This window comes from Amphiura filiformis, chromosome 1 (assembly GCF_039555335.1).
Source record: "Amphiura filiformis chromosome 1, Afil_fr2py, whole genome shotgun sequence".
Taxonomy (NCBI): Eukaryota; Metazoa; Echinodermata; class Ophiuroidea; order Amphilepidida; family Amphiuridae; genus Amphiura; species Amphiura filiformis.
In genome coordinates this window covers 12,619,641-12,633,038 of record NC_092628.1, presented here as the reverse complement: position 1 = coordinate 12,633,038, position 13,398 = coordinate 12,619,641, and the positions used below count along the sequence as shown (strand labels likewise).

General features: G+C 37.6%; 1 protein-coding gene across 1 annotated transcript; it reads right to left on the bottom strand.

Moving 5' to 3' along the window:
• Window positions 1-3,946: 3,946 nt before the first annotated feature.
• LOC140155868 (RNA-binding protein PNO1-like) lies at window positions 3,947-12,531 on the bottom strand. The gene is made up of 6 exons (XM_072178900.1): window positions 12,302-12,531; window positions 9,244-9,393; window positions 8,147-8,230; window positions 7,727-7,787; window positions 6,806-6,994; window positions 3,947-6,137 (listed from the first exon to the last, which is right to left on the bottom strand). Exons 1-6 carry the CDS (start codon window positions 12,509-12,511, stop codon window positions 6,070-6,072), a joined length of 762 nt encoding a protein of 253 aa, XP_072035001.1. The 5' UTR covers window positions 12,512-12,531; the 3' UTR covers window positions 3,947-6,069.
• Window positions 12,532-13,398: the final 867 nt, after the last annotated feature.

Below are 13,398 nucleotides of genomic sequence, written 5' to 3'. Positions count from 1 at the left end.
GCCTATCCCTTTATATCCCTGATACGAGTCTAGTCATGAGTAAAACTGGACTAAAACCCGGCCATGAATGAGGGACGGGATGATAGTCAAGTGTAGTGACAAGCGGCTACGGGACGACAGGTAACCTTGTCAATCAAACACTCAAGCTATTGTTCTCTCTCCGAGCTTCCGCGAGCTTCTCCGTGCCTGTGAACGTTATCCACTCAATTACATCGATCGGAAGTCGGGGCACGATGCATTGATACAAAAAATAACAGAAAAACGAAAGAAAAAAGAAAAAAATAACACTGAAATGATCATAACATGATCATTCATAGGCCTAGGTCTATTAATAGGTTGAAAAAGTAAAATATTACAGGTCTATAATGAAATGAATTGTGTATTTTAGAAAAACAGTATATACATGTAATGATGTATATAAAGCCAATTAAGTAATGAAAAAGGAAATATAGGAACGAATTGAGAAAGAAAGTAAATATTTCGAATGAATAAAGAAATATAAAGAAAAAATGTAAAAAGAAAGGATCAGGAGGAAAGGAATACTATGAAATCAAGAAAGAAAGAAAAATCATAAGGAGAAAAGAAATATATTTTTGAAGAAATAGACAGAAAGACGACGAGAACAGAAATAGAAAATCTAAATTAAAATAAAGAAAAATAATATAAGAATTAGGCCTACTAGTGGAATGCAAATGAAAAAGGAAGAAAAAACCATTTAATAAAGTAAACAAATAAGGCAAATGCATATAAAGAAATGAATAGGGCCTAAAGAGAAAAAGAAAAAGCAAAATTAAAGAGAAGAAAATAAGACGAATTTAATCATGAAAAATCAAATATTAAGGACGACAAAAACTACAAGAACTACATATAGGGGGCCTATGTATATTGAAGAATAAAGAAAATGAAAGAGAGAATAAAGTGTGGGCCTAACAAAAAGAAAAGCAATAAATGATGAGAAATAAAATAAAGAAAGAACAATTCACAATCAGAATATTTTTTATTAATTAATATTTACCGGATATTGGATCAATCGATCAATTAGATTGATCCTGATAGTGGTCAACGAATTTACTGCGTGACAACAATAGCTGACCGGAAGGTTACCTGTCGTCCCGTAGCCGCTTGTGTGTAGTGACGTACATGTAGTCAGAATATTTCCAGATGAAAGGAAAGGCGACTTAAGCCATATTATAACATTTGCTGGGGAGAACGCCCTCAAAAAAAATTAAATTCTGTTTTTTACAAGATTGTAATGTACTTTAGTCGGGACTTTAGGGGTGGTGCAATAATTATGTGTACCCCGGGTGGTGAATTCTCAAAATGGTCTGCCAAAATCGCTTGCCCCCCCTTTGGCCGTGCCAAAAATCTTTTGCCCCCTTTGGCCGTGCCAAAAACCTTTGCCCCCCCTTTGACGTGCCAAAAATCTTTGCCCCCCTTACACATGCAAGATTTTGGGGAACCCGAATTTAAAACCTTAAATTGTCTTATCATATAATGCGAGCGCAGCGAGCAGGAAATTTTGCATATTTGAACGTGTTCCTAAGCGTTTTCCTACGCCTTTTTAGGGCGTAATATAAAATGGTACCCAAAATATCTGTGCCAAAAATTGCTTGCCCCCCCTTCGACCTGCCAAAAATCGCTTGACCCCCTTTTGACCTGCCAAAAAATGCATGCCCCCCCCCTTTGGCCTGCCAAAAAATCTTTGCCCCCCTATAATTCACCACCCCGGGGGTACACATGATTTTTGCATAGTTCAAAAATCAAGACTTCAGGTGCTGCCAGCTGTAGTTTTGTCAAAATCCGAGATTTTGAATAAAATTTTTTTTTATTATTACGATGGAAATATTAGTCGAACATGTATGCGATGTTCATAACACATAACACAATACGTACACGGCGTGCGGGACTCATACACATCAGAGGAAGTAACACATTGACGCTAGTAGTAAATTCCAGTTTTCTTTGCCTTACCTCACTCGTTCGGCTCAAAATTAAAAGGGGACATATTTGACAGTAAAAGCTAACATTTTATGGAAAATAAATATTAATCTATTTTTACAGAAATGTTATAATATGCCTTTAATTATGGCAAGGGGGGATTAAAAAAATTAAAATTGACTAAAATGAGCAAAAACCCCAAAAACTTGGCATAAAAATCTAAAATTTCAGGGTGTCCTGCAACCCAGGGGCCAGCGACAAGGGTGTCAACACCATAGGGAGGGTGGGGTAAGGGGGCAGATGTCATACAAGAAGGCAGGCCCCTCCCCCTTGGCAGGTTTAATAGAAGGATTATTTTACTGTTATCTTTTCCTCCTTTACTCTAAGCAAAAAGTCTGAAACTTTGCTCTTAGCAGAATCTACATTCCACAATAATATCAAGGTATATAAATACCGGGCTTGTTCTCTTCTTAATCAGAAAGTTAGACATTGTCTAACTTATTTTGTGCATACGGACCCTATAGTCTGTCTCGCCTCAAGTTGAGAGTAACATCATCTTAGATTTTGCATTGACAGATTCGAATGACGTACGCTAACCTAATCCAACTGGACACAAGCGTAAAGGGCGATTTGTCCATATGCTGGCGATGCAACCCATAAACGCACTTATTCAAATCTGTCACTACGAAAATCCAACCAACATGCCCTTACTCTCAATTAGTGATGAGACACCAGTGGCGTAGATTTCTTTTTGACATTGGGGGAGATGGGGTTGGAAAAAAATTCTTGAAGTCTAGTGAATCCAGCACCTTTTGGCGTTTATGGTACAAATATGCGCGAAGCACACACAAATTGTTGCTATTTTGAAGCTAAATTGATGGTACAAAAGTGGAATAAATGTGTGCGAAGCGTGGCTAGCGTGCAAAATATTTGCATTTTTGGGGCTAAAATGGGCAAATATGAGTTAAATTTGGTCAGAGACCCATATTCAGGCGTCAACATTGGGGGATGATTGTATGGACCATCCCCCTGGCAAAATATTGGGGGGATTTATCTCCCCATTCCCCAGGATCTACGCCTATGTGAGCTGCGACACACTATAGCACATCGCATACTTGTTTCCAAACAGTGTACCAAATATTGCTTGCCCTTCCTAACAGCATTATAAGGGGGTCGTGAATGGTTTTCCCCAAATTAAAGTAAAATTATAATTCTGAAATCAGGGGCAAAACAATCCTCAAATTAGAGAAAATCCAGACATTGTTGTTTACAGACTACAACATGAAGATATCTCTTGAACTGCAAGTCCATCTGCAAATTCTAGTTCAATCGAGTAGAGATCAATTTCAAAATTTCAAGGAATTCCCATGAAGCATGCAGAAAACATGTTATATTTACATTAAGGGAAGGGGTATGAACGTTTGGGCAGTATTATTGTGGGACATTCTAAAGAGCACATCAGACATATTGAATTGCATTCTGAATACGAAGAATGGCCTTCTGATATCAAATAATTTTTTGAAATTGCAATGTAATACACATTTTATGGCAAATCATTAAAATTGATATTTTTGATATTTAACAGTACTCAAGTAAACTTTATAAATCTGATGATTTCTACCTAAAGTGTATGTAGGTGGGATGAAAAGCCGACGATCAATTGAAAATTTTGACCTTTCGTATTGAAGATATGGATTTTTTTTTTTTCAAAACACCAAAAAAATTAGGTCTTTTTGGGAAAAAATCCATATCTTCAATATGAAAGGTCGAAAGTTTCAATTGATCATCTGCTTTTCCTCCCAGCTACATACACTTTTTAAGACTATATCATTAAATTTATAAAATTTACTTCGAGGACTGTTATATCTCCAAAATGTGAAAAATATCAAATTTTAATAATTTGTCATAAAATTTGTATTATATCGTGAATTTCATAAAATGACAATTATTTGATATCAGAAAGACATTCTTCGATTCAGAATGCAATTCGATAGGTCTGATGTGCTCTCATGTCCCACAAAAATGCTGTCGAAATGCTCAAAACGCTCATTCCAGTTCCCTTAAAGTGGTGATCAAAAAGGCAAAATGTCATGCTGCATTCTGTAAGCCTCAGGGCCCTCTTCTGCAGGCCTGCATATAGGTCAGTGGAAATTCATTATAACACAAACTCTGTTACCACAAAATTCCTGATAACACAAAATGTTTTCAAGTCCCAAGCATTATATTTTATACATTAAAAACTAAAATCTGAGGACCTTACAATTTAGTTTAAACAATTTTAGTAGGCGTTCTGCATTTTGTACACAGAAGTTTTAACAGTATTTTATTAACTTGATGTCTTTTAATAAAGAAATTACAACTAGGGGCTGCCATTTTCTTCAGAAAGAGGGTCCCAAATATTTCAGAAATAGTGTGTTTTGGGGTGTTTTTTTTATGATTTCCCCATCTCAGGTTGAAAGTGTTTATGCCCCCCCCCTGCACACACAGCCCCAAAATGTCACTAAATCATTTGTTTCCCTAATGGCACCAGGCTTTTTATTTGTTTAAAGTAAGTATGACCACCTCACATTTAGGACTCCCTTTTAGAAGAAAATGTCAGCCCCGACGTAGGTTCGCTGCTTCAAAGACGCCTTTGCCATGAAGAAATATTTTATGTGAACTTGAAATGCAGCATTATTTTGCAACCAGAGGGGGCAGGGTCAAAGATTGCCCCCTCAGAAAAAATGTTCAAGTAAAATCTGGATGACTGGTTTTGCTTCTGATGGAAATTGTCCATAACACGGTGAATGATAAGCACTCCCATTAAATTGACTCACTTTGTACCCTTTTAAAATGACTTAATTAAGTGCCTGACTGTCCAGTGCTAATTAGTCTAGCTTAGTTGTACAACCCAGGTTTACTTTGCTCAAGGGCACTTAGGTCTAATTCTATCTTGGAGCCCTCTACTATTTTACAGGCCAAAATTCAATCAAATGGCAAGGTATCCCATCTGATATATGATTGCGTCATCATGTGAAAGCATATATGGGGCCTGGGCACGGAAAGCGTGGCCGGCCAAGGTATAAATCCACCACGGCGAGCCAAGGTTGTTCGTGTGTCTAGCACTCGAGGGGTCTGGGGATCAAAACAGCACCAAAGAAAACAAATCTCTTCATCATCATTTTCCTTCCTTCCCCTTTGCCAAAAAGCATCCAATAAGTTAGGGTTAATGTTTCATGATGGCCCTTTTCATGACACTATTTATTGTAAGTTATTTACACAGAGTTAGTAGTACAAGCAAATATTACTTGTAATAATATCCGAGTTAAAAGTTTTGTGGAATAGACAAATTGCCGGGCTCAAAATACAGATTTTTGATACCAGATTCTTTAAAAGTATCCCTTGCGTACTTTTCCCATTCACAAATATTAATCACAGCAAGTCACAGCGACTGCTTTGTGAAATTCTGGGGCAAATTGCCCTTAGCTCCCATGTATTTTGAGCCCTGAACCAATGTCATACATTTTGATATATGTGATAATCCACTACACCCATGTAGTATTGTCCTCAGCTTCTTGCAAGTCAAACAAGAGCTGAATAAGCAGTTCATCAGTTTGCTTCGACTAAATTTACATTACGTATTTATTTATAAATACGCACATAATCCACAGGCGCGACATACCAAGACCACCAAGTGTGAACAAATCCTCATACTATTGACCACTAGTCCACTATACAGACATGGATAGGAATTTTTAGGATAAATATCATCAAAGTTTATAGCAAAATTATTACACATTGGGTGATCACAAATTTCTGATGTTATGAAAAACATTTTGAAAGTATTTGACGAGGAAAAAAAATTTTTTTTGTAAGAAACGTTTACAATAATATCACAAAGTTAAACAAAATAGACAATTTTGCTGCACAATCTGGTGTCGTTTACTGCCTTTGCATTCAAAATGTACAGGAAGACCACCGCCGTGCTTAAGGTCACTTCCAGACTTTCTGTCTGCAAGCTGTTATGGCAGCGTGGAGGTGGTTGTGCGTATTTATAAATATAGTCGAAGCACACTGTTCATAGTTCATAGTTCTAAATAAGCAGTTCATAGTTCTAAATAAGCAGTTCATAGTTCCAATAATGATGTTGAATTAGAATCTTTCTGCACTTCTGCTGGCCACTGCTCTCATATTTCCATACACCTTGGATGGTGGGCTCCCTATAAGAAAATCACAAAGAAACATGGTTTTCAAAATATGTTTTGTTACATTATATGCAACCTCATTAAAATTTTGTTCAGGCACAATTACACAATGTGGATTTTGGACCTACAATTATTACTACACGACACGTACATTGTCAATCACAATGTCCTGGCGCTGAAAATTGAAAATGCCCCACTTCGGACTGATTTTGCTTGATCACACCACATATATGGTTAAAAACAGGGGTAGTGCTACAATCAACGAAATTAATAGTTGGCACACCTTGACAATATGTTGGAACTCTTCAGTACTGCTCTGATAGTTCAGTGAAATTAGTATAAACTATGTTTGATGAGAAGTACAAACCTTTTCCTTTCCCCTTCCATCCCCCATCCCTCCTCAATCAATGTTGGGGAAACTGGAGAGCCCAATGGAAAAAGTGCTTTCATCAACATTGAACTGGGGGAGAGGGGTGACGATTTACATTTAGTATGCCAGAGTGTGCCAACATTAATTTCCTTGATTGTACTTGTAGGTTTTCAAACAAGAGGTCAAAATTTCAAACTTTTTAACTATGAATCCAAAACAATAGAAATAAGTCAAATGATCCTACAGCAACATCAACAACCCAATGGCTCAAATTAGCGCTACCCCTGGTTAAAAATACCACCATAACACTTACCTAAGATAAGATTACAAATAGCGGTCCTAGCAATTTTGATATTCTGAAATGATCCTAGGATGTGTATTTTGTGATCTGCTAATACTATTCTGGTTTTGCTGACGTTTTCTATGGTGAATTTTGTCTTGCCTCCCTTGCCTGCTATCCTGCCTATTGCTCTGGACAGATGGTCTCCCTTCAATGGTTTCACTGCAGAAAGCAAGAACATGAAGAATACAATTAGAAATATCAATTAAATATTCAAGTGGTCACAAGCTCCAAAGTAGAGTGTACGCCTACTTTTAAATCTTGCTTGGTTCATACTCCATCAGCAGCTTGCTTCCCTCGTTCCACTTATGGACATTTATAGTTTGTATGCTTTCCTTGAGGGTTTTTTTTCTCAAAAACTGTTCATTTTTGCAGGAATCTATTATGCCAGTTCGGATTCCTTGCATCATTTCCTTTCTGGAAATGTATACTTTTATATACTTATCATCATTACATTTAGTGATACACTAAAAACATCCTCTAAATTACTGACTCAAGGAAGGCACACAGACTATAGGCATATTTGGTTGTGTTGTGGCCGGGTGTTGTGGCTCTTTTAAAGTAGTGCTCCCTAAACTTCATTGCAAAGTGATAACATTTGCATCCATGGGGTATTTTTTTACTAGAATGTCAAAATGTACAAATTGACAGGGTGCCTGAAAAAAATCAAAATATCTCAGAATCAGCCTACTGTGTATACAAAAGACTCTCTTGAAGACCTTTGATATACATGCAAAATTGCAAATATAATATACATTTTATACAGGCTTTCAAATTCATGCTCTCTACCCATAAACCATTAAAAGAAACAAGGTCCTGAATGCAATTATCACAGCAAATTTTTGCAGACATGTATACGAAAGGAAGTCTCAAACTTTTTAGAATTGTACTTACCATCACCTACTTCAAATGATTCAAGAAATAGTTCATCTAATCTTAGAAGTGCTAAGGCATCCTGAAAAGTGTACAATGTAAAACATAACTTAGGGTAATTAATTATTAAAAGTAAAAAGATATGGATTGCTGTAAGACTGGTCTTATCGTATATTCTAGGGCAAGACATTTGTTGTGCAAGAAAAGTTCATAAATCGTGCAAGTCACAAAGATTAAAATTGTCATTTCCACAAATCTATTTTTCCAATTTAGATTTACATGTATGCCTGGATGGAAATGAATCAGTTTTGTCCATATTTATGCCACAAATATGATGGTCCTTCCACACTATTTTGCTGATTTATGTAGTATTCTGTACAAATATGAAAATATTGTGGTTCCCGTTGTGAAAATTTACTTGTTTGATCGTAATCAACTTACCTCAACTTCAAAACCTAAAAGAAACGCTTTGACAAAATCGCACCCTTTTTGGAGAGCACCTACATCTGTTGTTTCTTTAGAAGTCTGTAAGAAATTAAAACAAAAATATATTTTAAAACAAAAATATACTGTAGTGTAGAGCAAATCACACATTAATCATTATGGCAGGGCTCGAAATAAGGAGGGCCCAAGGGCCCTCGGCCCCCGAAAATCAGTGAGGGCCCACAAAAGACACATCCGGCGGGTCCAAATGGCTCGCAAAATTTGTGGCAATTTGTTCACTTTTTTGTGGGGTTCATAGGTTTTAAACCAATGGCCCAAATTTGGGCCCACAAAAATTTGTCAGGGCCCTCAAACATTTAAGATCAAGGGCCCAAATGGCCCTCAGAAATTCTGGCTTATTTCGAGGCCTGCATTATGGCTTTAAAAAGCCATAAAGTGTGATTTGCTGTACAGTGATGCCCTCAATTTCTACTTTTTGCATGATCGTAATGCCCAGTGGTGTACTAAGACTAAGCCTATTTGTCGCACGTCTTATAATATACGTCCCAGATACGTGATGCTCTGCGCAAGAATGCATGTACTATGATCTGCGAGCTAATACACACATTGCAGGCGCTGGAATGAAATAGCAAAATTTCTTAGTTTTACCTTATTTGTTTGGCTCTAAATTAAAAGGGGGGGAAGTGAAAACTAACATTTAAATAGGGATCTATTCTTTAAATGCAAATCACACATTACAGTTTTAACTTATTGACAGATTATATCTCATGAAACAGTACACAGATCAGAGGAATACTCCCAGCCCAGAAAAATCACCAATTTCTTATGGATTACAAACATTGAAGGAAAAAAACACTCTCTTAAACCAAATTTTCATGATATTGAGGGTCATCAATAATCCAAAATGGCTGAAAATACACCTGCTTCTCAACTACATGGCTGTATGCACTCCATATCTGCTGCACATCCCCATAACCTCATTTCCACTCAGAACCCCTCCCCCATGCTAAACAAAACATGTTTGATGTAATAATTATTAATTAGTCGGAGTACAATATAATGTGAAGAAAAAGAAATTTAAATAAACAACTTACTTTGAGTTCCACATGTCTTATTTTAAGGTTAAATCTAATTTGTAGTTTAAGATGTTCAACTAATGGTGTGAAGATTTTCATCCAGCTTTCTTTCAGTGGTGTGTACCGATGAGATGGAACAGGGATTTTCCTCATTTCAACATGCCCATCCTGAAACAACAACAAAATGTTACAACTTACAATCACTTTTCAGGTTCTTAAAGGGGCATTTCGTGATCCACAGCCTCATCCCCCCACTTTTCCCCAAAAAAGTTGAGATTTTTACACCACTGGATACCTCTGGCTACATAATGTTTATGTACCAAATATTTCTTGCAGATTAATTCGTTAGCAAAAATATCGCCAAATTTGAATTTCGTTCTGGTGCACTCAGAACAAAATTACAACACATTGTCTATGGAGCAGTGTAATACACATACATGTAATCATGTATAACTCGCAAACGCAAAATCGGAATCAACTGCAATTTTGGATATATGCTTTTATCGTGGATATCTACTGAAAAATGTCATCAAAAGAGGATGCTAGGTTCACGAAATCCTCCTTTAATGAATTACAGCATTTTGCAAAGATCTTCTGCATTGCCCATTTCGGGGCGGTTTATGGCGTAAACATGAAGTTGGGTTCTGATTGCTACAGTGTAATTGAATCACACCATCGTCGCATCATCAATCGCCGATTAATTTGCATAGTATCGCATGACGCAGGTGTGATTTTACACGATTGGTATTACACTGCTCCATAGGCCACTGTTGTAATTCGTTCTGGTATTTACCAGAACAAAATTTTAAATTTGACGATATTGTTGCTAAACAAATTAATCTGCAAGAAATTTTTGGTACATAATCATTATGTAGCCAGAGGTTTCCAGTGATATAAAAATCTCAACTCAAGTGGGGGTTGATGCTGTGGATCACGAAATGCCCTTTTAACACACACATTTCATACTTTTCAACAAATTCTCTAAGAAAACATTGGAAATATTTCCAATTCTGGAGTGCAAATCGGTCAACCATGGGCAGTCATACACATAAAAAGAGTACATATGTATGTAAAATCATACATGCACCTACAATGTATAGGATGTTTTTTAAACATCCACTTGAAATATTTTAAAACTACTTTACTTGAGAATACATATGTAAAGGACTATGAATAGATGCGACAGGATTACCTACGAGATTATCTCAAGTATTTGTTATTGTTATAGGGACACACATCCTGCACAAGAACAAATAAATACAATGGGGACCGATTGCTCGCTACGAGAGAAAACTGAAAGAATGAACCGTTTACCAATCCAAAGTGTTACAATTAAACATGACAACAAATAAATACAAATCCCGACCAGCACACAGCCCAACTTGAAAAAAAAAAGCAAGGGAATGTGCCTTCATGGGAATCGAACCAGCGACCTACTACCGATCTCTAGACGGACGCCTTATCCATATGATTAGGCAACCAGCTCCCACTCACGGTCGTAGCCGTGTGTTCCAAATTTGGATCAAGGTTAAAACCGGCATGGCAATCGAACCCACAACCTTCCGACATTAGACCCAGTTTTAACCACCGTTTTCAGTGGGAGCTGGTAGCCTACATTTGTGGGAGCATGTGTGGCCGAGTGGATAAGGCGCCCGACTCATAATACATAGGTTGTGAGTTCGAGCCCCGCTCGTGCCAACGTGTTGTGTCCTTGGGCAAGGCACTTTATCCTCATTGCCTACTGGGGGATGTGGTTGGGTTGGATTGGATGTTTGTATAGTTGTTTGTTTCAATGTTGCAATATTGGCGCTGATTAAGCTGCTGCCTGCAAATTGCATTGTGTCTGTTTAGGTGTGTTTAATGTACAATTCTAGCAATTTGACCTGCGGGTCACCATTAGCGTTTGAAATAAAAAAACCTTCCTTTAAAAAACCTTCCTTTAAATTTGTAAAAATCGATTTAGGCATCCGTCTAGCATGCGTATCATGCTAAAGATCGAAATTAAGGTCGTGGGTTCGATTCCCATGCCGGCACATTCCCTTGCTTTTTTGTCAAGTTGGGTTGTGTGCCGGTCGGGATTTGTATTTTTTTGTTGTCATGTTTAATTGTAAGTTGGTAAACTGTTCATTCTTCCTTACATAATACATTGTTATACATGTTATAGGTCAGTGCCGTACTATTACGCTGACTTTCGTATTCGGCGAGGAGGACGATTTCGACCTCCTGGTTTGTTTACAAACAGAGAGGTAGACAAAAACCGCTCCGCTTGTCCAAACACTCAAGTATCAGAAGGATGGTCCACAATAGCGTGATTCACGTAACCTGAATAGGGATTAAAAAGCTGTCACGTAGAACCATGTGCTTCTATTGTCCAATTTGCCATCAAGATTTCATATGGAAACAGTTCAGACCCAGTACATGATCATGTCAGAAATTAATATTTTGTTCTGGGTCTGATTATTCGGACTAGTTATAGGTAAGCTTAACATCATTGTGATTGTGCAATCACTCACTAGACGTTCGCTTTTCGTATCTCTTTCCTTGTTGGAAAGGTACAACGTTGAGGAGATAGGAACATGTACCGTCATCCGGGACCTACTCTGCCATGTTTGGCTGAGTAACGGTACATGAACACGGCCTTTTGTGCCTATGTAAATTAGTCATTGTGTAAAGCTGTGTTTATACCCATGGGTTGCTCATCATCAGACTGAATCCTTGACCGACAGAGGGTGTCAATATAGGCCTACGTGTCGCTTTTGAAATAGCGATTCATGCGCATGCTCAGCAGGCAAATACGACGGCGATTTAGTACACTGATCATGCGTGCGATTCAGATTTCTGCAAAAGCGATTGAGTATAAATGCGTCTTTAGAAATGACTGGCGATTGTGTGTTCTCAAGTGGGTTTTATCATGTTAATTAGTGACCTGACACACATTTGTATTGGTTCGATCAAGCATTGATTTTTTGTACTGGATCGTCCAAGCATCTCCAACAAATTTTTCAATGTAAGTGCCTCTGGCCCTAGTGGAAGTAAAAACGGATACTATGGCCAGAGTTCTAGGGCTATCACTCACCAACAACTTCTCTCCTTTCAATGGAGGAAAATGTGGTCTTTTCACTGTTTTCTCCGCATGATCTGTATCCATTTGTTGTTCGACATGTTTTCTCTTTCTTGCTCTTCTTGATTTGACAACTTTAAATTCTTCTTCGGCTTTCTTAGCAATATCACTGTCCATTTTCTCTTCTGAGGAAGTCCCACGTTTTTCGTTCACCGGAGTCGCCATTTTTTGTTGACAAAATTGTATCAGGACCGCGACACTCCGGAGGACAGCAGAGGACAGAAAAATGTGACTCTCCTGCTAGTCTCCTACACAACCAGTTAATTATGTTTTTGTTCATACCGCATACAGTCTGGCCCGCGCCCGAGACTAGCAGGAGAGTCACATTTTCTGTCCTCACATCGGTATAGGCCGTCTGCACGTTAATTGTACGGAGTGTCGCTTCTCTACCTTTATTTTCTCTGATTGTATGGGGATGGGCGGTATGCTATGTATTGAAATTCGATAGCCAAAACCCCACGATAGTCCGTCTAGAAGGACCGTGAATATAGTCCGTCTACATGTAGATTGTAGAAAGACCACACGTTAAATATCTGAATAGCAAAAATGGAAAATGCCAGATGAGAATCATGCTGGATTTAAAGTTTCATGTTTTTGATTGATTGATTATTTTTTTTTTCGGGGGGGGGGGGCAAAAGTGAATTTTGGGAGGGGGTAAACCCAGCAAACACAAAAACGTTTTTAAAACGTTTTAAATAAGTTATATTTGGGATTTTGGTTTAGGTAAAAACGTTTTAATAACATTAGGCCGTATAAAATTAATGTTTTGGTTCTCGTCCAGAGGATTTTCATGAATTGATGAGGGAGGGAGGTGTTTTTTTTTTTTTTTTTTTTTTTCAATGTAAAATTAGCATTGTCAGTAGTTTTCGGTCTTCTCAACAGTGCTCGAGAAAACGATGAGGCCCTTTTTTTTTTTTTCAAATGTGAGATTCTGATGGATAAACCCCCTAGAGTACCACAAAAAGACTTGGAAGTGATGCTTGTTCTCTAATAAACTTATTTATATGTATGAAGATTTCATAAATCATTCCAAAGTCTAAAAAAATTGAAAA